This window comes from Trachypithecus francoisi, unplaced genomic scaffold (assembly GCF_009764315.1).
Source record: "Trachypithecus francoisi isolate TF-2019V2 unplaced genomic scaffold, Tfra_2.0 Lachesis_group3, whole genome shotgun sequence".
In the NCBI taxonomy this organism is placed as follows: Eukaryota; Metazoa; Chordata; class Mammalia; order Primates; family Cercopithecidae; genus Trachypithecus; species Trachypithecus francoisi.
Window position 1 is genome coordinate 135,872,106 of NW_022681468.1, and position 25,188 is coordinate 135,897,293.

Genomic DNA, 25,188 nt, shown 5'->3' on the forward strand with positions numbered 1-25,188 from the left:
CAATAAAATTATTTTGAAAAAATGAGTGTATTATAAAACAGAACTGTGAAATTTTTGCTTAGGTAAGAAAGCTAAAAGATGGCTCTAAATTTTGCTTCTATTTATACTGTACATCAATGTATTCAAATTTCAGCATAAAACATCTAATATACATATATATGTATATAGATTTAAATTATTGGCCAGGGACGGTGGCTCGTGCATATAATCCCAGCACTTTGGGAGGCCGAGGTGGGTGGATCGCCTGAGCTCGGGAGTTCAAGACCAGCCTGAACAACATGACAAAACCTGGTCTCAATTAAAAAAAAAATCTACATAAATAGATAGATATATAATCAATTATATAGATATCTCTATATATTCATATATAAAGAGGTATATATGAATATAAAAACTGTGTGTAAGCATTGATCCATAAATTACACTTTTAAAATCTATTATATTTACCATAGTATCTACAATTATGTCATAATTTACAATTACGAATTAGAAACAATTTTGAAAACCCACCAACAGAAGAATAAAACATGTTGTATGAATGTTTTCAAATATTTGCACCACTTCAAAATAATAAAGTAGAAAATGTTGCAATGCATTTGTTATTAAATGGAAAAAAAGAGACCAGCAAGCTGCAGAGGCAATGAGGCATTTCGATTGAGATTATAGGCTCTGGAATTAGATTAACTGAGCTTGAATACTGATTTTGCCACTCGCTAGCTGTCTTAAGGAAACATTTCATAAGTGCTTTGTGGATTGGTTTCCTCATTTTTAAAATGAGAGTCAAAATAGTACTTACCTCATATGGCCATTGTAAAGATTAAGTGAGTCATTATGTATAGAACAATTATAACAGCATAGATACAAAGTCAGCATTAAATTCATGCTTATTTATTTACACGGAGTGGACAGTTTTATGTTAAAATGCAAAAAAATCATCATGCAAAACTACTTATTTTATATCAACATAGATATGTATTGCAAACATGCAGCAAAATGCCTATGAACATTCATACCACACTGATACCAGTGTGTAACTTTTACCATTAAAGACGAGGCTACTTGAATTTTTTACACAGAAAATAAATTTCATACATTATTTTTGTGATTACATTTTAAATACTTTGATACTCATGTTAAATGTAATACTATTTAACTGTGAAAAAGAATAGTATCGATTACATTCATGGAGTTATTGATATGAAAAAGTTCATGCACATATATAATTATGAAAACAAGCAAATTGAAAGAGAGCATGAATTGTATCAATATGAATTCAATCATGTAAAATTATGTGGTTGTAGTTGGGTATGTAACGTTAATGTTAACAGTTAAACTGGTTAGGTGATTTTGACTTATATATATATAATTATACACATATTCATATTTTTAGAATCATTTTATAGTTAACTTTTTTTTAAGAAAATGCTGTAATGTTGACTTTATTGTGAAATAAAGTAGCAATGAGACTAGTTAATCATGCAGCATCCTGCATTCAAAGCATATATGTTGAGAGCACAGCCAAGTACCACTGATGAATGGAATAAATTACAAAGGTATAAAGATACTTACCCACCACACACCTGGAGCGCAGAGAACTTGGAAGCATCCAAATCATTGCCACTTACTATTCGAGCCTTAAATGAAGAGTGAGAGAAAAACAAAACAAACAGGCTTTTAGCATACTACAGTTTTATGTACATGAAATCGGGACACAGGTCAACTGCACTACACACGTAACACCTAGTATGACAGATGCTAAGCAGGGTCAGCTCCAAGTCAAAGCTGCTATGTTTTTATGAGTACAGGTTTTGAAATTAGCTGTCAGCATTTAAACAAATGCACTGGCAGAGTCCAGGAAAATATATCATATTCCAGATGCTGTTTGCCCTTAAAACTTGATATGTGCAGTGAAGATCATGAGTCAGTCAGAAAGGTCATGTTTAGCCAGACTGAAGAAAAGATGCTGTGTTTGACCGTAGCAGACCCCTAGGTTGGCAAGTATAGCTAAGGTAAGCGCAGCTGGCAAGGTGTGACCTCTCCATAAATGCAACATTATCAGGGGCACACTTAAAGGACAACCAAATAATGGAAAGCTGGGATAACATGCACATTTCAAAACTAAAACAGAGGAATCAAACAGGTCTAATATGTCACAAACAAACATGTACAAAAGACAAGATCCCTCAGGAGGGAAGAATAAGTATGATTTAAAACCTTTTCATCCACAGAACTGCTATCTGAAAGAGAATCAGGAAAAGAAGGGATAAATGTTAGATGGAGTACTTTTCAAGAAATCATTCAAACACATACATGAACAGAGTGTTAATATGTTACATTGTTTAAAATTATAAATAAACAGTTTCAAGGTTGAGCACCAAGGGAACAAGGATAGTGGGTTCTCATAATTTAAAGAGCCGGGAAATGTAATAGAATGCTTGAAAAGTATAGAAATGATTACAGGATTTAATGAAAGACAGCGTGTCATATTAAGAAAAGAACACAGTTGAAGAATCAGAAGTCCTGGGCTCCAATTGAGGCTCTGCCACTTACTAGACACATTAGGTAAACTACCAAATTCTTTGGAGTCAAGAGCCTAGATCCAACTCTGAAATACGACCACAAATACTTTGACTAATTGACGGGCTTCTCATCTCATAGAATTTACGAGCTAAAAGATTAAGTTGAGTCCATCTTACAAATAAGAAAACTGATGCCTAAAGAGGTTAAGTGACTTGATTAAGATCACAAAGCTAGTAAATGGCAGAAGAAGGACACAAATCCAGGGCTCCTGATCTCCCATCTGGTGCTCTTTACATCTAATGTTTCAGATGAGCTTGACAAAACAGTGAAGGGGGCTTGGTCTACAGCCTTCAGATGCAATTTAAGATAAATCATAGGGCCAACATTTTCCAGGTCCAACTGCTCACGGGTCCAAGGAGATGGAGAATGGACTACTGCGTCATCATTTTTTAAACCCAGGTTTAAATTTGCCAGGTCATAGGATATAGTCTATCACTACCTTACATAGTACTATTGCTCTGAAACTCATTAATTCATCTTTGCTTATTAGCATAAAATTGGAGAAACTTCTCTATGGATACAAGTTGGCAAAATGCTAGAGTTGGAGTGACCCTGGAGTTTATTTAGTTCAAACTCCTTCTTTATATAAATGAGCACTGGAAAGATTAAAATTTGTCCAAGGTCATGTAGCTCAGTGATGACCCTTACTGATGAAAATCTGAAATGCATTACTTTTCTTGACTCATTAAGTATAGACTGATTAACTATCATAAGTAAATATTTTGGTGCAGATTTTACAGTATCTCAGGGTTGTATCTTCCAATGCAAAACAGGGTAAAATGTATTGTAAAGTAATAAAAGACAAATGTATGGCCATAATCATTTTAAAATACCATATAAAATAAAGGAAATAAAATTTAGCATTATTGCAGAATAATAATATACCATATTCAAGAAAATTGTACCCGAAATATCATTTAAAATAATGGAATGACTGGCCAGGCGCGGTGGCTCACGCCTGTAATCCCAGCACTTTGGGAGGCTGAGGTGGGCAGATCACGAGGTCAGGAGATGGAGACCATCCTGGCTAACACGGTGACACCCCGTCTCTACTAAAAATACAAAAAATTAGCCGGGCATGGTGGCGGGCGCCTGCAGTCCCAGCTCCTCGGGAGGCTGAGGCAGGAGAATGTTGTGAACCTGGGAGGCGGAGTTTGCAGTGAGCCAAGATTGGCCACTGCACTCAGGCCTGGGCGACAGAGCGAGACTCTGTCTCAGTAAACAAATAGATAGACAGATAGATAGATAGATAGATAGATAGATAGATAGATAGACAGACAGACAGATAGATATAATGGAATGACTAATATGATATATCAACTGGCCAGAAAATACATATCTTAATTTTCATAGGGAGCGAAAGTAATTTGATAAAAAATCAAAACCTTCTAGTCATTCAAAACCTCCTTAAAATAGGATTGTAATGGGTCTTCTTTAAGTTTAATATGTTAAAAAAAAAAGTCTATTACAGTCAGCAATTTATGTCTGAAATAGTAGCATTTCCATCATCATTAAAAGCAAACAAAACTGTCCAAAAGCATCATTTTCATTTATTTCTGAAAATTCCAGCCAATATATTAAAACTAATGAAAACAAACTACATAAATATTAGAAGCCAAAATAGAAAGTTATTTTTACAAGAATTATAATTTTATATCTAGTAATCAAAATATACAAAATCACATGGAAATCTAGTAAACAAAAGAGTCAACAGAGTAACTATATAGTCAATCCATAAGCAAAATAATAATGTTATTTCCTATATACTAGCAAGTAGTTTGGAAAACAATGAAATGAGATCTGATTTCAAATATGAAATATTTTGAATGAGTACTTTGTATTCATTATCTCCCGTTGATATCTGTCTTCCATCTCAACCATCCCACTAAACAAAGGTAATCTTAACAAGGTCATCAATTACTTTTCAGCTGTTAAATCTGGTAATACATCAATTCTTTCAATGTTTCATTCATTCATTGAACACATATTTATTACCAGTGAACGCTTTTTTGTTCACTTTGATTGCTTTCTTGTCTCCCTGCTGTATTCTTCCCTGAAATCTTTCTAAAAAAGATAAAATTATGTCACTCTCCTTCTTAAAACCCACCAGTGACACACAGTGCCCTCATGAAAGAACATAAAATCCATGTGAAATGCAGTCTCATCATTCATTATATCTCATTCACATCGTAAACTTCAGTCACAATTACATTCTTGAAGTTCCGTTTCTGTGCCATGTTCTTTGAAATCTATGTGCCTTTGCATTGCTATTTCCTCTCTGTTCTCCATTCTCATCAAGTTAACTGCCTGTCATGTCCCAAACTCAGCTGAAGCACAACCCCTCTTCTAGAAACTTGTGATACTTCTCCCTGCTGTCGTCCTGTGTTCAATATTGTGCACTGTGCATTCCTCTTTGCTAATCTTCATCCTTTGCCAGTTTCCTTATCTACAATCCTTTCAGTATTTGAGCTCCTTGATGGTAGTCTGTTTTTTAATCTCTTTCTCTCTCTTTTTCTTTTTACTTTTACCACATTCCTGAAATATAGAAGATGACCAATAACCATTTCTTAAATATTGGAATGGACAATTTCAATAAGCTACACCATTTCATGGAATTATCTAAAAATCTGATGTTCCCCTTACCGAGTCCAAGTGATCTCATTGTTCAGTTCCCACCTATGAGTGAGAACATGCGGTGTTTGGTTTTCTGTTCTTGGGATAGTTTCCTAAGAATGATGGTTTCCAGCTGCATCCATGTCCCTACAAAGGACGCAAACTCATCCTTTTTTATGGCTGCATAGTCCATGGTGTATATGTGCCACATTTTCTTAATCCAGTCTGTCACAGATGGACATTTGGGTTGATTCCAAGTCTTTGCTATTGTGAATAGTGCCACAATAAACATACGTGTGCATGTGTCTTTAAAGCAGCATGGGGGGGCGGGGAGGGATTGCATTGGGAGTTATACCTGACATAAATGATGAATTGATGGGTGCTGACGAGTTGATGGGTGCAGCACACCAACATGGCACAAGTATACATATGTAACAAACCTGCACGTTATGCACATGTACCCTAGAACTTAAAGTATAAAAAAAAAAAAAAAAAAAAAAGATACTCACCGCTAGGCTGACACCTAATACCACAAAAAAAAAGAAAAAAAAGAGAAAATATAGGGATCTATGTTTGAAGAGTCTACCCAAGGTTAACTTGTAGGTTGGAAAATGTCATGATAGCCTGAAATGTATTCTAAAGCTTGAACAAAGGGAAAATGAGAGAAACAAAGGAAACCTTTTTTAGCCCTTTCTTCCCTTCTAACACATAACAGTGATGACAGTAGCCGCTATTTTCCACTAGTGTGGAAATTTTGGTTATGTGGCTAGTGTTACTGCTGCATCTAGGATTTCACTAAACAAACATATATAGATATTGCTGCCAAAGAAATTTAATCCATTACCAATTTTAAGATAATTGAAATTGGGCTCAAGTAAGGAAATAATGGCTAGCATAGTATGCAGAGACTACACTTTCCCACTCTTCATATTGCATATGTGTATGCCTCTGTGTGTTTGTGGAATATTTCAGTAAATAATTAGCTATCAGGAATAGCTCCTTTTAAGTAATTTTGTTTATTAATTTATTTATTCAAACCCAGTAATGTACTCTAACTCTGCAATAAAGTTGTACTGTGACAGTTTCTAAGTAAATATTGGAGTTTGGTCATTATAAAAAAAAATCTGAATAAAAGAAAATACTATTTCATTTTTCTATACAGTGATGAAGAATTATAATCTAACAGATTTGCAGATTTGACAGTCAAAATCCTAATGGCAGAGTGCTGTAACTTGAAATTTTACCAATTTTAAGTGTAACTAGATTAATAAACAAGTAAAAATATCTAAGATTTTGTAAAAGAAGCATTATAAGATAAATCTATAAAAATATTAATAATTTGTAACAGCTAAAACAGTATAGTCCTGGCAAAATAATAGATTAAAAGTGAAACACAAAATAAAATTAAGAAACCCTTATACTCAAGAACTTAATGACTAGGAAAACATTTTTTATTAAAGACAAAGAGAAGCACTAGTCAGTAAATGGTGCTTAGACAATAGGTTAAGTATCTATAATATTCATTTGTATCCTCACCTCATACATATGCCACCAAGTTCCACATGCATTAAAGATTTAAATGTAGAATAATTAAAGGAAGAAAGACAAGTAAAAAGAGAAAGGAATATTTAATAAACCTACTGAATGAGCTTTCTAAATTTAGATTTAATAGATAATTGACAAGATGCCACAATGGTAAATATGCATACAAATTATCTATTTTACTAAAACGACCACTAATGATTACAAAATTAACAAAGATTAAAGATATTGATTTTAATGATAGTAAAATAATTTCCAAGGCTGTTGAGAATATTATTAATCAAACACTATCACGCGTAGTTGATGAGCATGAAAATTGTAATAATATAAGTTTAAAAAAACACTTTCTTTTTTTTTTTTTTTTTTGAGGCGGAGTCTCGCTCTGTCACCCGGACTGGAGTGCAGTGGCCAGATCTCAGCTCACTGCAAGCTCCGCCTCCCGGGTTTACGCCATTCTCCTGCCTCAGCCTCCCGAGTAGCTGGGACTACAGGCGCCCGCCACCTCGCTCGGCTAGTTTTTGTCTCGCTCGGCTAGTTTTTGTATTTTTAGTAGAGACGGGGTTTCACCGTGTTAGCCAGGATGGTCTCGATCTCCTGACCTCGTGATCCGCCCGTCTCGGCCTCCCAAAGTGCTGGGATTACAGGCTTGAGCCACCGCGCCCGGCCTAAAAAAACACTTTCAAAACATGTCTATCAATAGGCTGTTTTGACAGGAAAATCCCACTTTTGGAAACTGGTGCTAAGGAAATTACTTTTGTTATGGGTTAAATTGTGTTCCACCTCTCTCAATTTAAATGTTCAAGTCCTAAAGTCCAGTACTTCACAACATGGCCTTGTTTAGAAATAGAATCACTGCAGATGGAACTAGTTAAAACAGGCCATACTAGAGTAGGGTGGACTCATAATCCAATGCGACTGGTGTTCTTATAAAAAGGGGAAATTTGGGCCAGACGTGGTGGCTCACACCTGTAATCCCAGCACTTTGGGAGGGTGAGACCGGCAGATCATGAGGTCAGGAGTTTGAGACCAGCCTGGCCGACATGGTGAAAACCCATCTCTACTAAAAACACAAAAATTAGCTGGGCGTGGTGGTGCATGCCTGTAATCCCAGCTATTCGGGAGGCTGAGGCATGAGAATCGCTTGAGCCTGGGAGGCAGAGGTTGCAGTGAGCCGAGATTGCACCACTGCACTCCAGCCTGGTGACAGAGCAAGACTCTGTCTCAAAAAAAAAAAAAAAAAAAAAAAGGGGAAATCTGGAGATAGATGCACACACAATAAAGATTAGTGATGCTTCCACAAGCCAAGCAACTCTCAGAAACTTGGGGAGAGGTCGCAACAGATTCTCCCCTAGTTCCTTCAGAGGGAGTATGGCCCTGCCAAAACCTTGATAGTTGATATCCAGCCTCCAGAACTCTGAGAATAAATTTCTACTATTCTAAGTCACTCAATTTTTGATATTATGTTATGGCAACCCTCGCAAACATATAATTTAAATACTAAAAACGTGTTAAGATTGGCACTGTTTCATTATTTACCACAAAAAAACTGGAAAAGCATACATGATTAAATATAGAACTATGGGTTGAAAATTATGTTCTATGACTTTGATGCAATCATCTGTGACCATTAAAATCAATGCATTTAGAGACTAAATAAAAATATAGAAAATGTTTCTGATGTACAAAATAAAAATTAGGAAGTAACCTCGTGTTTGAGGTTACTTGAGGTTATAAGGTGACTATGTAAAAACAAAAAGTTATATATAGAAAAAGACTTGAAAAGAACATCACCATAATGTTATTAATCTTCAGTAATAGGTTAATATATTCATTCATATTCTCTTACATTTTCCAAGATTCTGTTACTTAATAATCATATTGCTTAAAATATTTTAAAATGACACAATATTCTACCCCACGGCAACAGAATACGTACTCCTGTAGAGTCCATTTTGGAAAAGTCTTCAAGCCACAAAACACATCTTAACAAATTTAAACATGGAAATCATATCAAGTGTCTCTTCTGACCACAATATTGAAAGTAGAAATCAATAACAGGAAGAATGTTAGAACATCCACAAATCTGTGGAAATAAAACAACATACTCCTGAAGAACCAATGGGTCAAAGGTGAAATAAATAAATATTTAGAGACAAACGAAAATAGAAACACAATATACCAAAACCTCCAGGATGTAGCAAAAGCACTTCTAAGAGGGATACAGTAATAAATAACCACATTTAAAAAAAGGTCTCAAATAAACACCCTAATTTTTTACTTCACAGAACTAGATAAAAAACAAAACAAACTAAGCCCAAAGTCAGCAGAACTAAGGAAATAATAAAGATTACAGAAGGAATAAATGAAATAGAGACTACAATGACAATGGAAAAGATAGATGAAACTAAGAGGGTTTTTTAAGCTAGACTCACAAGGAAAATAAGGGAAATGGATCAAATAAATAAAATTATAAATGGAAGAGCAACATTACAACTGGCAGCACAAAACTACAAAGGATCTTAAGAGACTGCTATGAATAATTACATGCCATCAAATTGAATAACCTGGAAGAAATGGATAAATTACTAGAACACACAACCTACCAATACTGAATCATAAAGAAAGAGAAAATCTGAGCAGACCAATAATGAATAACAATATGGAAGTAGTCATCAATTATCTCTCAACAAAGAAAATCCCATTACAAGATAGCTTCATTGTGTGCCAAGATTTAACACCAATATTTCTCAAACTCTTCCAAAAAATTGAAGAGGAGATAATATGTACACCTCATTTTACAGGCCAGCATCACTCACACCAAAGCCAGATAAGGATTCTATAAGAAAATTACAGGGCACTATTCCTGATGAACATAGATGCAAAAAGTCTTCAACAAAATGCTAACAAACCAAATTCAATGGCACAGTAAAAGGATCATACACCATGATCAAATGAAATTTATCCCTGGGATGCAAGGATGTTTCAATGAATGCAAATCAATAAATATCATACACGGCTGGGTGCAGTGGCTCATGTCTATAATCCAAACACTTTGGGAGGCCCAAGTGGGCAGATCACTAGAGCCCAGGAGCTCAAGACTAGCCTGGACAAGACTAGCTGGAGCAAGACACCATCTGTACTAAAAATACAAAAATTAGCCAGGCATAATGGTGTATACCTCTACTCCCAGCTACTGGGGAGGCTGAGATGCGAGGACTGATTGAGAATATTGAGGTTGCAGTGAGCCTATTGTGCCACTGCACTCCCGGGTGACAGAGTGAGACCCTGTCTTAAAGTTAAAAAAAAAAGTGATACACCAAAATAAAAGAATGAAGGATGAAAATTATGTAATGATCTGAACAGACGCAGAAAAAGCTCTTGACGAAACTTAACATCATTTCATGATAAAAACTCTAAGCAAATTAGGTATAGAGGGAATGTACCTGTATATAATAAAAGCCATATACAATAAGCTCATAGCTAACATCATACTCAACAGTGAAAAGCTGAAAGATTTTCCCCTAAGATCAGAAACAAGACAAGGGCTCCCACTCTCATCACTTCTATCCAGCATAGTACTAGAAGTTCTCACTGGAGAAATAAGGCAAGAAAAAATAAATAAAAGGCTTCCAAATAAAAAAATGAAGAAGTAAATTGTTTCTGTTTACAGATGACAATATCTAATATATGGAAAACCCTAAAGACTCCACCAAAAAATTTAAAACTAATAAACAAATTTAAAGTGTCATGATAAAAAAATATCTATACACTAATATAACAAACTATTTGAAAAAAGAATATTAAAACAGTGGACAACATGGCAAAATCAGTCTCTACAAACAATCAAAAAAAATGTGCATGGCATGGTGGCACATGCATATAGTCCCAGCTACTCAGGAGATTGATATGGGAGGATCACCTGAGCCTGGGAAGTCAAGGCTGCAGTTAGCAGTGATTACACCACTGCACTCCAGCTTGCTTTGGTGACAGAGTGAGACCTCATCTTAAAGAATAAATTTTAAAAATTAACATTTACAATGTCAAAATGTTAAATACTTAGATATAAATTTAATGAAGAAGGTGAAAGATCTGTACACTGGAAACTATAAGACTACACTGAAAACTATAAGACATTGATGAAATAATTGAAGAAAACACAAATAAATGGAAAGATGTTCAGTGTGCCAGCCATGGAAAAACTGATATTCTTAAAATGCTTGCATTTTAAGTGACCTACAGATTCAAAGGAATCTCTACCAAAATTCCAATGGCCTTTTTCAAAGGCTTACAGAGTCAAAGGAATGTCTACCAGAATTCCAATGGCTTTTTTTTACAGAAACAGGAAAAAAAATCTAAAATTTGTATGGAACCATAAAAAAGCCCCGAATAGCCAAAGCAATCTTGAGAGAACAGAACGAAGCTGGGGGCATGATTTGTTCTGATTTCAAGCTATATTACAAGGCTATAGTAATTGAAACAATATGGTACCAGAATAAAAACTGACACATAGACAGAAAAGAGCTCAGAAATAAAACCACAGACATATGACAAACTAATATTTGATGAAGGTGCCAAGAATACACAGTGGGGAAAGGAGTGTCTCTTCAATAAGTGGTACTGGAAAAATCAGACATCCACATGTAAGAGAATACAATTGGACCCTTATTTTATACCACATAAATATTAACTTGGAATGGATTCTTAAATGTAGGACGTGAATCCATAAAGCTCCAAGATAAAAGTTTAAGGAAAATCGACCATTGGCAACATATTGGCCATGATAGCAATAATTTCTTTGGATATGACACTGAAAATGGAGACAACAAAATAAAACATAAACAGGTTCATCAAATTAACAAGCTTTTGCACAGCAAAGGAAACAATCGGCAAAATGAAAAGGAAACCTATGAAATGGGAGAAAATATTTGCAAACCATATGTCTGATAAAGGGTCAATATCCAAAATATATAAGAAACTCACAGAACTCAATAGCAAAATCACAAACACCTTGATTAATAAATTGGCGAGGGGTCTAAACACATTTTTTCAAAAAAGACATTAATGGCTAATAAACATTTAAAAAGGTGCTCAATATCATTAACTAGCAGAGAAATGCAAATCAAAACCACAATGAGATATCACCTCACACCTGTTAGAATGGTTATAATTAAAACACAAGAGATAATGTGTTGGTAATGGTGTGGACAAAAAGGAACTCCTATACATTGATGGTGGAAATATAAATTGGTACAGCCATTAAGTACAGCAGTATGGAAGTTCCTCAAAAACATAACAATAGAACAACCATAATAATCCAGCAATCTCATTTATAGGTATAAATTTAAATGAGATTAGCATGTTGAAGAGATATCTGCACTGCCATATTCATTGCAGAATTATTCACCATAGCCAAGGTATTAAAAACAACCTATTTGTCAGTAGATGAAGATAATGTTATGTGTATGTATGTGTATACACACACACACACATATATACACACACACATAGATGATTATTTAGCCATTAAAAAGAACAAAATCTCCTGCCATTCATGACAAGATTGATTAATCTAGAGGACATATACTGGGTGAAATAAGGCAGAAAAAGAAAGACAAGTATTATTTCACTTATAAGTAAAATCCCCCCCCCCCAAAAAAAAAAAAAAAAGGCTGAACTCCTAAAAGTGGAGAATAGAACAGTGGTTGCCAGGGCTGGGGGTGGGGAAAATGAGTTTTTGGTCAAAGTGTACAAACTTTTAGTTATAAGGTGAATAAATTCTAGGGATCTAATGCACAGCATGACAGCTATAGCCCATAATACTGCATTGTTTTCTTGAAATGTGTTAATATAGTACATAAGTGTCCTTACCACACACACACACACACACACACAAAACTCAGTATAGTAATGGATATATTAGTTACTTTTATTGTGGTAATAATTTCACAATGCATATAGATATCAAATCATTATATTTTAACACCTTGAAATATCTAATTTGTCAACTATGCCTTAATAAAACTGGGGAAAGAATAAAATGTAAAATGTATACAATAGGCAAAAATCTTGGCTATTATTCAAGGGGCAGTATAATATATGCATAAAACATATATACTTATGTAGATATAATTCTATATGTATATACAGATATTGTCTGTATAGATAGATACAGTAAATACACACACATATACATACAGTCTCTGTTCACTGATAAATTGCCTTTTATTCTCCATACAGTTGTTCTGCTTAGCAAAATTGTGGTAAAATGTCTGTAATTATATGCTGTGTACTCCCTATACTGCTGCTCCCAATGTTCCTAGTTTTAGAAGGCACATATAATCTCACAACAGGTTTATTTTGCAGCTCAGCAATTTAATGTCGTTAATGCGGGACCACAGTACATCCATCTACTTTATAGTGAAACCACCCCTATAGATGGGATTAAAGTAAGGTTGCAGTGGCTATACAATTTTAATGTCTTCAAACTCCACAAACAATTTAAAATAAAAAAAAATTGATAAAATATTTACTCGGTGAACAGCACTATTCTCTTCAACCATGCTGCATGGCGACCTGTAAAACCCAAATTCTCAGTATATAGAAATACAAATAATATATGTGTGTCTCATGTGTATTAGACCCATCAGAGATTCTTGTGTGAGCATCCCTAAGAAGTAAATCTGAACGTAATCTAAGGAAATATGTCATCTCCCTAACCTTCAGTTTTCCTTCATATATAAGTACAATAAGAATATTTGACCAGCATCTATCTAAACATTCTAGCTCTAAATTCTATGATATCTTTTGGCATGTGTAGTAAATTGTCACTAAAACAAGGAATGTTTATTCACCAGTTACCACCAAAAATAAATATTCATAATACCTAATGCCTACATTTAAGATTAAGATGGATAAATATAGTCAATTTACAATCTTCTAAGATAAAAGTAAAAAGGTATTTTCTCCCTTGATGTTTTACCTCTATTATAACACACTTTTTGAAGGAAATTTGAACAGAAGAAATCTCCAGGTTTGTATGTAAATTGAGTTCCATCCTATCTAGTTTAGGAATTCCCTTAAACATCTTTGCTCTGAAGTTCTTCAATGATAACACAGTATAAATTTCCCACTGGTGATAATATAATTCATTATCTTCTTTGGAAATAGTTTGCTCTATTTGTCACCATATTAAAAGAGATATGACTTTGAAACATGTGTAGTATGCCTGAAAGTCACCACATGGGAGCCGAAAACAGTGCAAAGAAAAATCATTAATGAAATCAGAGGGTTGCTGAGCTGTCATTAGCCTTTACAGAGTACCTACCGTATGCTAGATAGTCTGCAAATAACTTTATCTTTCCTTTTATTGAATTCCTTAAACTGTCTTGTGAATTATTAAAAATGAGCACATGCTTCCAGGTCAGAGGAAGTACCTGTGGATGGTGCATGTTTCAGACGTACTTCTGGATGCAACTGGGTGAGGGCTGAGAGATTAATGCTGATTTAACTCATATCTCACATACCATTGATGACTCATTTACGGCCTCAGGGTCATCTAAAAAGCCTGAATTTCAATGACAGTTCAATATCACAGGGATGTTAAAGATATGAACAAAGTGATATGGGAGCACAGAGAAGACAGTTCCTAACTCTTCAGCCATGGAGAATATTGCGTTTGGGAAGGACTCACTGGGGAGAGGAGCGGGTTTTGCCGATGTGTGAAGGTATTCTTGGCAAAGTAAAAGGAATTTCAAAAGGCATTGAAGCTTGAAAGAGCATAGAGCGTTAGGGACTGAGATATGGGAGTGCAATAGTAAACGATTTCAAGAAATGAAAGGAAGGTCAACAGGGTTCGTAACATAAAAGTCATACAGTTTACAGTAATCAGCTCTTATTCATGGGGGGATATGTTCCAAGATCCCCAGTGCATGCCTAAAACCAGGGATAGCACCAAACCCTATACATGCTACATTGTTTAGATCTGATAACTGAGATGACTACTAAGTGCTTAACTATGGATAGCATATACAGCATGAATATGCTAAAGAAATGGATGACTTATGTCCTGGGCAGGACAAAGCAGAATGCGTAAGATTTCATTACCTATCTCAGAAGGGATACAACTTAAAACTTACTCATTATTAACTTCTGGAATTTTCCACTGAATATTTTTGGACCACTGTTGACCATGGGTGACTGAAACCATGGAATGTTAATAATTGATCAGGGAGACTACTGTATTAAGGAATATAAATTATATCTTAATTGCAATGTGGGATCACACAATGTTTTCAAGCAAGAGAATGACATATAACACGATCAAAATTTTGTTTTCTGTTTTTAAAAATCCACTCTAGTCTGCCAGAAAATAAAGCAAAAATAAGATATCATATGGACGGTTTCTTCCCTGTGGTCCACATACACCAAAATTCCATGCAGACACACAAATACTAGGTAACATGATTCATTAAACTTTAAATATATCTAAGCTCAAAATCAAACATAATCTTCCAATCATTACAAATGAAGAAGCAACTCAAAACTAATCTTGAGTATAGTAAAAATCAAAATTGCTCACAGGAATATTGAAACATTTCATTAGTTGATTCATTTCCCATCCCCCAAGTGCCCCTAAGCTCTAGGCATTGTGCTAGGGACAGAGGATGCAACAGTTTAAAACCAAGATGAATAACATCATTGGTCATGCACCTTTTACAGTAGAGGTAAACCCAGGTACAATAGAATCTGTACACAAGAAAAGCTATAACTTTCTAGAACTACATGAATAAAACCAGAAAGAATATTATTAAAAACACTAATAAAATATAAAAGCATGAGATTATCTATGAAGTGGAGAACAGAAGGAAACTTTCTTTCCACCTGGGAACATGAATGGAAAACATTTGCTTATGAAAATAGGAATCTTAGGCCAATGCCAAATTTAGATGTAAGTTCAGAATTCATAGCAAACTGAAATATGTTTATTCTTTTCACGTAAAATACTATTAAAAATTAATTATGTACCTGGCCATGAAGAAGCCTCAACATATTCCATAGAAGTAATATCAGAAAGACCAATCAAATAAGAAATCAACAATGGTGATTAAAATACAACAAAACAAAATACAACAAAAACAAAAATGAAAACTACATTTAGAAACTCCTAAGTATGCCTTAATTTATAGGAAAAAAATCACGATGGCAATAAAATATTAATAAAAATTAAAATTAAATGCACTAAAACACATCACATGCATACATATATTTGTGAGATAAATCTAATGTAACAAAAGAAAGATTACAACCTTAAAACTTTGTTTAAAATATAACAAAAAGGTAAAATAGATCAGTTTAAGTGCAACTCAAGAAGCTAAAAACAAAAGCCACAGTATAAACTCAAGGCAAAAAAAAAAAAAGTACAAAAAAAGAGAAATAATAATGTGAACTTATGACATGGAAAAATCAGTACAAATAAAGACTTTCTTAAGCTTTAATGGAAGTATAAATCTTAGGCAGCACTGACTAATAGAATGTACATATAAATAATATTATGTAAAGGGATATAATTAAAGGTACAGTAAAGATTTTTACAAGTTCTGGGAGAATGATATACACATCTTTATGCCAATTAATGCTCAAACTTAAGGAAATGGGTAATTTTCTAAGACTATTAAATTATCAAAATAAAAATTTTCTTAAAAATATAAATTACCAAAATTTACTCAAAAATAATAGAAAAACTAAATACAATATCAATTATTAAAGAAACTGAATCAGTAGAAAATTCTCCCTATGAAAGAATATCTAATATTTTAAATTATTAGATAAATTTTAACAAATATTTATAAAATGGGTAACTTCAAAGTAGTATAAATTTGACTATAGAAGTAGGATACAGAAGGATATGCACTTAATTAATTTTCTAATGCTAGTGTAAGCTTGACACTGAAGTCAGAAAAGAAAGTACATGATAAGATGACATACCAGTATCATGGATGAGTAAAATCTTAAAGAACATTTTGCAGTTAATCCAGTAGTGTGGATGTATGTACGTATGTACACATCTCGCCAAGCTGTATTTACCCTGTGATAAAACTGTACTTTAACAATGTAAAATTTGGCCGGGCGCGGTGGCTCAAGCCTGTAATCCCAGCACTTTGGGAGGCCAAGACGGGCGGATCACGAGGTCAGGAGATCGAGACCATCCTGGCTAACACAGTGAAACCCCGTCTCTACTAAAAAATACAAAAACTAGCCGGGCGAGGTGGCGGGCGCCTGTAGTCCCAGCTACTCGGGAGGCTGAGGCAGGAGAATGGCGTAAAAACCCGGGAGGCGGAGCTTGCAGTGAGCTGAGATCCGGCCACTGCACTCCAGTCCGGGCGACAGAGCGAGACTCCACCTCAAAAAAAAAAAAAAAAAATGTAAAATTCATGAGTGGAACTTCCGCTTCCAGGAAAAGTAGACCTACTCTCCCTATTACTCCCACCAAATGCAACTAACAACTCTGGTCATTATATATAAAATATGATAAACTCTGAAAATTGCAGAAAAGATGGTAGATTAGCTATTGATTTTGGGACTCAAAGCCTGAACTTCCACCCAAAAGAAGCAGTATTGATATGCCCCTCTCTTCCTCACTGGAATGGTGTTAGAGGAGGAATGTGGAATCACAGATTGTTTTCAAGTAAGAGAATGACCTAGTTGAGAGGTTTAGTTGAGAGTCAGGACTTTGACCACTTCTCAGTAGTAATGAGGTTACTCCCCTGGTAACAGTGATGGGAAGCAGCAATTAGGTACTAATTTCCCTCCCAACTAGGGTTCTGTAAGCAAAGACTCAGTGGGAAGTCTCAACTCCCAGCCATTACCAGCAGTAACATAAAGCTCTTCTCACTTAGGTATCCATGGAGGCAGACTAAAGAAGCTGGACTTCCAACTCGACCTGGTAGAAATGAATCAGAGCTCCCTTTCAATCACTTGAGAAATGTCAAACCGTGCCTGCTAAAACACGAGATTTTAATAAGATCCAAAGTCTTAAATATAACACCCCAAGTGTTCAAGTTTCCAGCAAAAATTACTTATCATAGCAAGAACCAGGGAGATATCAAAGGAAATGAGGAAAGACAATCAACAGAGGCATATGTGAAGACACAGATGTTAGGATGACAAGACAAGGATTCTAATGCCACTAAAACAAAATATTTTAAAACAATTCTAAATATGTCTGAAACAAATGAAAAAACAAAGTTTTGTGAAGAAGTAGAAAGTTATAGCAAATAAATTAAGGATATAAAATAAATATTCATATGATATTAATTCTTCCAATCTGTGACCATAGAATGTTTTTCCATTGATTTGTGTTGTCTCTGAATTATTCAGCAGTGTTTTGTAGTTCTTGTAGAAATCTTTCACCTCCTTCATTAGCTGTATTTATGGGTATTTCACTTTCTTTGTGGCTATTGTGAATGGGATTATGTTCTTGATTTCACTCTCAACCTGGACCTTGTTGTTGTATAGAAATACTGCTGACATTTGTACTGATTTTGTATCCTGAGACTTTATTAAAGTGCCACATTTTTCTTTATCTAGTCTATCACTGATGGGCATTTGGGCTGGTTCCAAGTCTTTGGTATTTTGAAGAGTGCCACAATAAACAAAGCAAGAACCAGTAATGGGATTGCTGGGTCAAATGGTATTTCTGCTTCTAGATCCTTGAGGAATCGCCACACTGTCTTCCACAATGGTTGATCTAATTTACCCTCCCACCAACAGTGTAAAAGCGCTCCTATTTCTCTACAGCCTCTCCAGCATCTATTGTTTCCCGACTTTTTAATGATCGCTATTCTAACTGTCATGAGATGGTGTCTCATTGTGGTGTTGATTTACATTTCTCTAACGACCAGTGATGAGGTTTTTTTCATATATTTATTGGCCACATAAATGTCTTCTTTTGAGAATTATCTGTTCGTATCCTTTGCCCACTGTTTGATGGGGTTGTTTTATTCTTGTAAATTTGTTTAAGTTCTTTGTAGATTCCGGATATTAGCCCTTTGTCAGATGGATACACTGCAAAAATTTTCTCCCATTCTGTAGGTTGTCTGTTCACTCTGATGATAGTTTCTTTTGCTGTGCAGAAGCTCTTTAGTTTAATTAGATCCCATTTGTCAATTTTGGCTTTTGTTGCCGTTGCTTTTGGTGTTTTACTCATGAAGTCTTTGCCTACGCCTATGTCCTGAATAGTATTACCTAGATTTTCTTCTAGGATTTTTATGGTTTTAGGTCTTAGGTTTAAGTCTTTAATCCATCTTGAATTAATTTCATCAGTGTAGTATGGGAGTTTAAGTCTCAAACAATATTTGTGGATTTGTTTGTTTTCCCTTTGTGTCAGCTTTTGCTTTATCTATCTTGCAGCTTTTTATTTGGTGAATATTCATTTTTATTGCAATGTCTTCTAAGTATATTGGCCTCTGTATCATTATATAGTGTGCCTCTGTTAGTTTTCTTTGCTTTGAAGTCTACTTTATCTAATATTAGCACAGCTACTGTTGCTTTATCAGATTAATGTTTGTATGGCCTTTTTCCATGCCTTACATTTAAACTCCCAATAGCATTATATTTGGATTAAGTTCCTTATGGACGGCATACAGTTGAGGCATGTTTTTTAATCTGCTTTATTATGCTGTATCTTTTATTTGGTGCATTTACACTATTTAATGTAATTATTGATATGTTAAAGCTTAAGTTTATCATTTTATTTTTTGTTGTCTGTTCTCTCTGATTTTTATTTCTGTATTTTTTCTTGCATTGCTTTAGATTACCTGAACATTTTTACACGTATTGTATTACGTGTAAGTTTTCTTTTGCTTAAAAATTACCACACACTTTAATTCATGATATTGGCAGTTTGAAAGTAAACCATGGAAAAAGACCATACAAACATTAATCTGATAAAGCAATAGTATCTGTGCTAATATTAGACAAAACAGACTTGAAAGCAAAGAAAACTAACAGAAAGGAACATTATGTAATGATATAGAGGTCAATCTACTTAGAAGACATAGCAATCAAAATGAACATGCACCAAATAAAAAGCTGTAAAATAGATGAAGCAAAATCTGACACCAAGGAAAAATAAACAAATCCACAAACATTGTCTGAGACTTAAACTCCCCTACTACCCTAATGAAATTATTCAAAGAATATCTTTATAGATGAGGAGACATACCATGTTTGTGAACTGGAAAAGTTACCATAGCAAGATATAAATAATCTCCAAATTTATACAAAGGCTTAACACAATTCTTACCAAAACCTAGAATTATTATTATTATTATTATTTGAAATGGAGTCTCACACTGTTGCCCTGGCTGGAGTGCAGTGGCGCGATCTTGGCTCACTGCAATCTCCGCCTCCCAGATTCAAGTGATTCTCCTGCCTCAGCCTCCTGAGTAGCTGGGATTGCAGGCACCTACCACCATGCCTGGCTAATTTTTTGTATTTTTAGTAGAGACAGGGTTTCACTATGTTGACCAGGCTGGTCTCAAATGCCTGACCTCATGATCCACCTGCCTCAGCCTCCCAAAGTGCTGGAATTACAGATGTGAGACACTGTGCCTGGCCCTAGAATTATTTTTACAGTTAAGGACAAGAGTTCTCTAAAATTTATATGGAAAGATAAGGGAACTACAATAGCTAAAAACAATCCTGACAGAAAGAATAAAATGGCAGAAATTATTCAATTAAGATTATTTTATATTTATAACAAACAAGACTGTGTGGTATTGGTAGATGGAATGGCATTTAGGTTTATGAAACAGAATAAAGAGCCCAGAAAAAGACTCACACATTTCTAGTCCACTGATTTTTTTTTGGCAAAGATTCAAAAGCAATTCAATAGAAGATAAACTTTTCAACAACTAGTGCTTGAGCAATTGGATATTCATAGGCAAAAATAAAAATAAATTTAAAAAGAGGAACCTTTACCTAAACTTCACATCTTTTACAAAAATTATCTCAAAATGGACCATAGATTTAAATGTAAAATATAAAAATGTAAAACTCTTAGTTAACTTAGGAGAAAATTTCAAGACATAGGGCTTGGGGATTAATTCTTAATAATGATACCAACAGCATAATATGAAAAGAATCAATAATTTGGACTTTAACGTTTTAAAAATTGTTCTTTGAAAGACCTTGGTAGGAGGACACAAAGACAAGCTATGAACTGGAAGAAAAAAATTGTAAATCACAAATCCACCGAAGGACTAGTATCTGTAATATATAAAGAACACTCTCAAAATTCAACAGAAAAACATCTAGTATGGAAATTGGCAAAAGACATATAGATGACAACCATATGAAAGGATAATCAACATTAGTAGCTATTTAGAAAATGCAAATAAAAACCATAATGAAATGTCTCTACACACTTAATAGAATAAAACAAAAAGCAGTGACAATACCAAATGGTGGAGAGGATGCAATAAAACTGGGTCTTGTGTACAATGTCATAAAGCTAAACATATACTCACAATTCAACTAGCAATTACACATTTAGGCATTTATCCTAGAGAAATGAAAATATGTCTATACCAAAATCTACACATGATTAATCATAGCAGCTTTATTTTAATAGCCAAAGACTGGAAATATCCAAAATGTTCGTTAACAGATGAATAGTTAAACAAACTGTGGCATATCCATGTCATAGGACACTAGTCAGCAGTAAAAATAAAGGAACTATTGATACATGCAACAATTTGGATAGATCTCAGGGCATTATGCTAAGTGAAAAAAGCCAGTCTTCAAAGGTCAGAAGTTAGAATTCCATTTATATAATAGTCACAGAATGATAAAATTATAAAGATAAAAAACAGATTAGCAGTTGCCAGGAGTTATGAATGGTTAAGGAAGAGGAATAGTGCGAGTGATTATAAAGAGACAGAACCAGGGAGAGAGTTTTGTGGCGAAGGAATAGGTCTGTAGTTTGATTGCAATGGTGCTTATAAGATTTACACATGTGATAAAACAACATAGAACTATACTTGCACATTATACCAATGCCAAATTCCTGTTTTTGATATTGTACTCTACATACGTGAGATGTAACTGCTGGGAGAAACTGGTGAAGGATACCTGTCACTGCTTTACTATCTCTATAACTTCCTGTGAATCCATAATTTTTTCAAATAAGCAGTTTTAAAAATCAGTGTTAAAAGGAAAATAAATTATTTTGATTTATTACTTTTGAATTTGATTTAATCAAGATTTAAAGTTCTACTCTTTGCAAGCACCTTTAAGGAAACGAAATACTAAGAAAACATACTAAGAAATATACTAAGAAAAAATACATATGAAAATAATTTATATTATCCATATCATTTATATATCTGTATAAAGGTATATATGAGTATATATAAACACACAAAGATATTCATTACATCTCTCTCTAGTTGTATCTAGAATACTATATCAAGATAACAAATCAATTTACAAGTGGACAAAAGAGTTGAATAGAGACTGTACCAGAGAATATATGAATAGCGAAAAATACACATAAAGATACTCAATATCATTAGTCTTGGGGTAATGAAACTTGAAACCATAAGATACCATGACATATACTTTATAATAGCTGCAATGAAAAAGACTGACAATAATAAGTGTTGATAAGATGTGAAGCAACACAAACTCTGTTACACTTCAGGGAAGAATGTAAAAAACTACAATCACTTTAGAAACAGGGTAGCTATTACTTAAAAATTTAAACATACATTTGCCATATAACCAAGGTATTCTACTACTAGAAAGAAAAATTAAAATACATGTTCACATGAATACTTAAATGCAAACTTTCATAGCAGCTTTATTAATAATAACCAAATACTAGAAATAACATAAATGCCAATCAAAAGATGAATGTATAAACAAATTTTGCTCTATCCAAACAACAAGAAATATATTGCTGATGCACATACAAATATGGATATATCTCAATACTATTGTACTAACTGAAAGAAGGTAGATGCAAAATTGTGCATACTGTATTATTCCATTATTTGAAATTCAAGATCAAGCAAAACTTTATGAAAACCAGATCAGCAGTTGCCTTCATAGCAGAGATAACTGACTACAAGGGGGCATGAGAGAACATTTTGTGGTGATTAATTTTTTTTTCTATCTTGATTGTGAAGTTGGCTACATGGGTTCATACAGTAGCCAAAAATGTATCAAACAGCACACATACAATGGATGCATTATACATAGAGAGAGATTACACCTCAAAGAAGTTAATTTTAAAAATCTATCAGTACAATTCACCATGTTAAAGGACTGAAAGAAAAACAGAAACCTAAAATTACCTCATTATATACAGTAAACTATTTTTAATAAAATTAAATATTTATTCACGACCACCAAAAACTAACTAAAGAACCAAAACAAAGCACAAGCATTTTAAGAAGCTAAGAAAATCTCCAGAAATTTCCTTGATCTGGTGAAATGTATTTATTAAAAGCATGGCACACCACTTAGAAATTATTAAGTGTAAGATCAGAAATCAGACACATAGGACTGTTATCATTTCTACAATTTAACAAAGTGCTCCAAAGTCCTAATTACTTAATAAGAAAAAAAAAGTAATGGAACAAGATTGGAACAAAATCATAATTTACAGACTGACTGTAATATTAGCAAATATTACTGGCTACATAAAAAGTCCAAAGGAACCTATAGACAGGCTATTAAAATCAGTAAGAACACTTGCTAAGGCTACTCCATATAAGATCAACATAAAAACCTCAACACTATGGCCATATTTTAATGATAAAAAATAGGAAATACAAAAAGAAACCATTCACAATAACATAATGATTATATTATGTCCAGAAGATAAATCTGACAAAACCAGTGCAAGATCTTCACAGAGAAAAATATAAAGCATTTATGAAAGAGATAAAAAATACATGAATAAACTGACAAAATTTTATAGGTAAAAGATTTACTAAATAAAGACACAGTCTTCTAAAAATTAATATGTAAAGACAATACACTCAGAATCAATAGCACAATAAGATTTTTTTTAAAGACTTCCACAAAAATAGCCAAGGAAACACGGAAAAAAAAGAAGAAAAAGAAGAGCATCATTGCCCTATTAAATATCAAGGGAAATTAAAAAGCTGTGATAATTGAGAAAGTACGATATTGTCATAGAACACATTTAAAAAATATTGCAACCAAACAGAGGGCCCCCAAATACATACACAAAACACACACACACACACACAGGCATACCACAGAAACGTTGCAGACTTAGTTCCAGACCACCATAATGAAGCAAATATTACAATGAAGTGAGTCACACACATTTTTTGGTTTCCTAGTTTAATAGCACTATGTCTAAAAAATAATGTGCATGCCTTAATTAAAAATACTTCATTACTAAAAAATACTAACAATCATCTGAGCCTTCGGCAAACTGTAAACTTTTTGCTGATGAAGGTTATTGCCTCCATGTTGATGAATGCTGACTGATGAGGGTGGTGGTTGCTGAAGGGTGGGGTGACTGTGGCAATTTATTAAAATAAGACAACAGCGAAGACCTTGGCACATTCATTGACTCTTCCTTCTGGGAAAGATTTCCCTGTACCTTGCTCCCTGTACCCTGTACACTGTTTGATAGCATTTTACCTACAGTAGGAATTCTTTCAAAATTAGAGTCCATCCTCTCAAACCCTGCTGCTGCTTTATCAACTAGATTTACATAATAATATTCTAAATCCTTTGTTGTCATTTCAACAATGTTCATAATATCTTCACCAGGAGTAGATGCCATCTCAGAAACCCATTTACTTTGCTTATCCATAAGCAACTCCTCACCCATTGAAGTTTAATCATGAGTTTGCAGCAATTCACTACCATCTTCAGGCTTCATTTCTAATTCCAGTTCTCTTGTTAATTCTACCACATCTGTGGTTACTTCCTCCACTGAAGTCTTGAACCCCTCAAAGTCATCCATGAGGGCTGGGATCAACTTTTTCCAATTCCCGTTAATGCTGGTATTTTGACCTCCTCCCATGAATCACAAATGGCCTTAATGACATCTAGAATGGTGAATCCTTTCCAGAAGATTTTCAACTGACTTTTTCCTAGATTCATCTGATAAATCACTATTTTTGGCAGCTATAGTCTTACAAAATATATTTCTTAAATAATAAGACTTGAGAGTCAAAAGTACTCCTTGATCCATGGGCTGCAGAATGGATGTTGTGTTTGTAGGTGTGAACACATTAATCTCGTTGTACATTTCCATCAGAGCTCTTGAGTGACCAAGTGCATTGTAAATGAGCTGTAACATTTTGAAAGCAATCTTTCTTTTTTTTTTTTTCTGAGCAGTAAATTTCAACAGTGGACTTAAAAGTATTCAGTAAACCATGTTGCAAATAAATGTGCTATCAT

General features: G+C 34.1%; 1 protein-coding gene across 2 annotated transcripts in view; it reads right to left on the bottom strand.

The window, feature by feature from the left end:
* UNC13C (unc-13 homolog C) overlaps positions 1-25,188 on the bottom strand; it is a 670,888-nt gene that overhangs the window by 500,430 nt on the left and 145,270 nt on the right. For both annotated transcript variants that reach the window (XR_004431983.1, XM_033190063.1), the window contains exons 3-4: positions 2,215-2,237; positions 1,570-1,634 (exon numbers count right to left, since the gene is read on the bottom strand). Coding sequence is in view for 1 of the 2 variants with exons in the window: in XM_033190063.1 (XP_033045954.1) it covers positions 1,570-1,634; positions 2,215-2,237 (88 nt within the window). In the remaining variant the exon portion in view is untranslated. The remainder of the gene's footprint in view (positions 1-1,569; positions 1,635-2,214; positions 2,238-25,188) is intronic.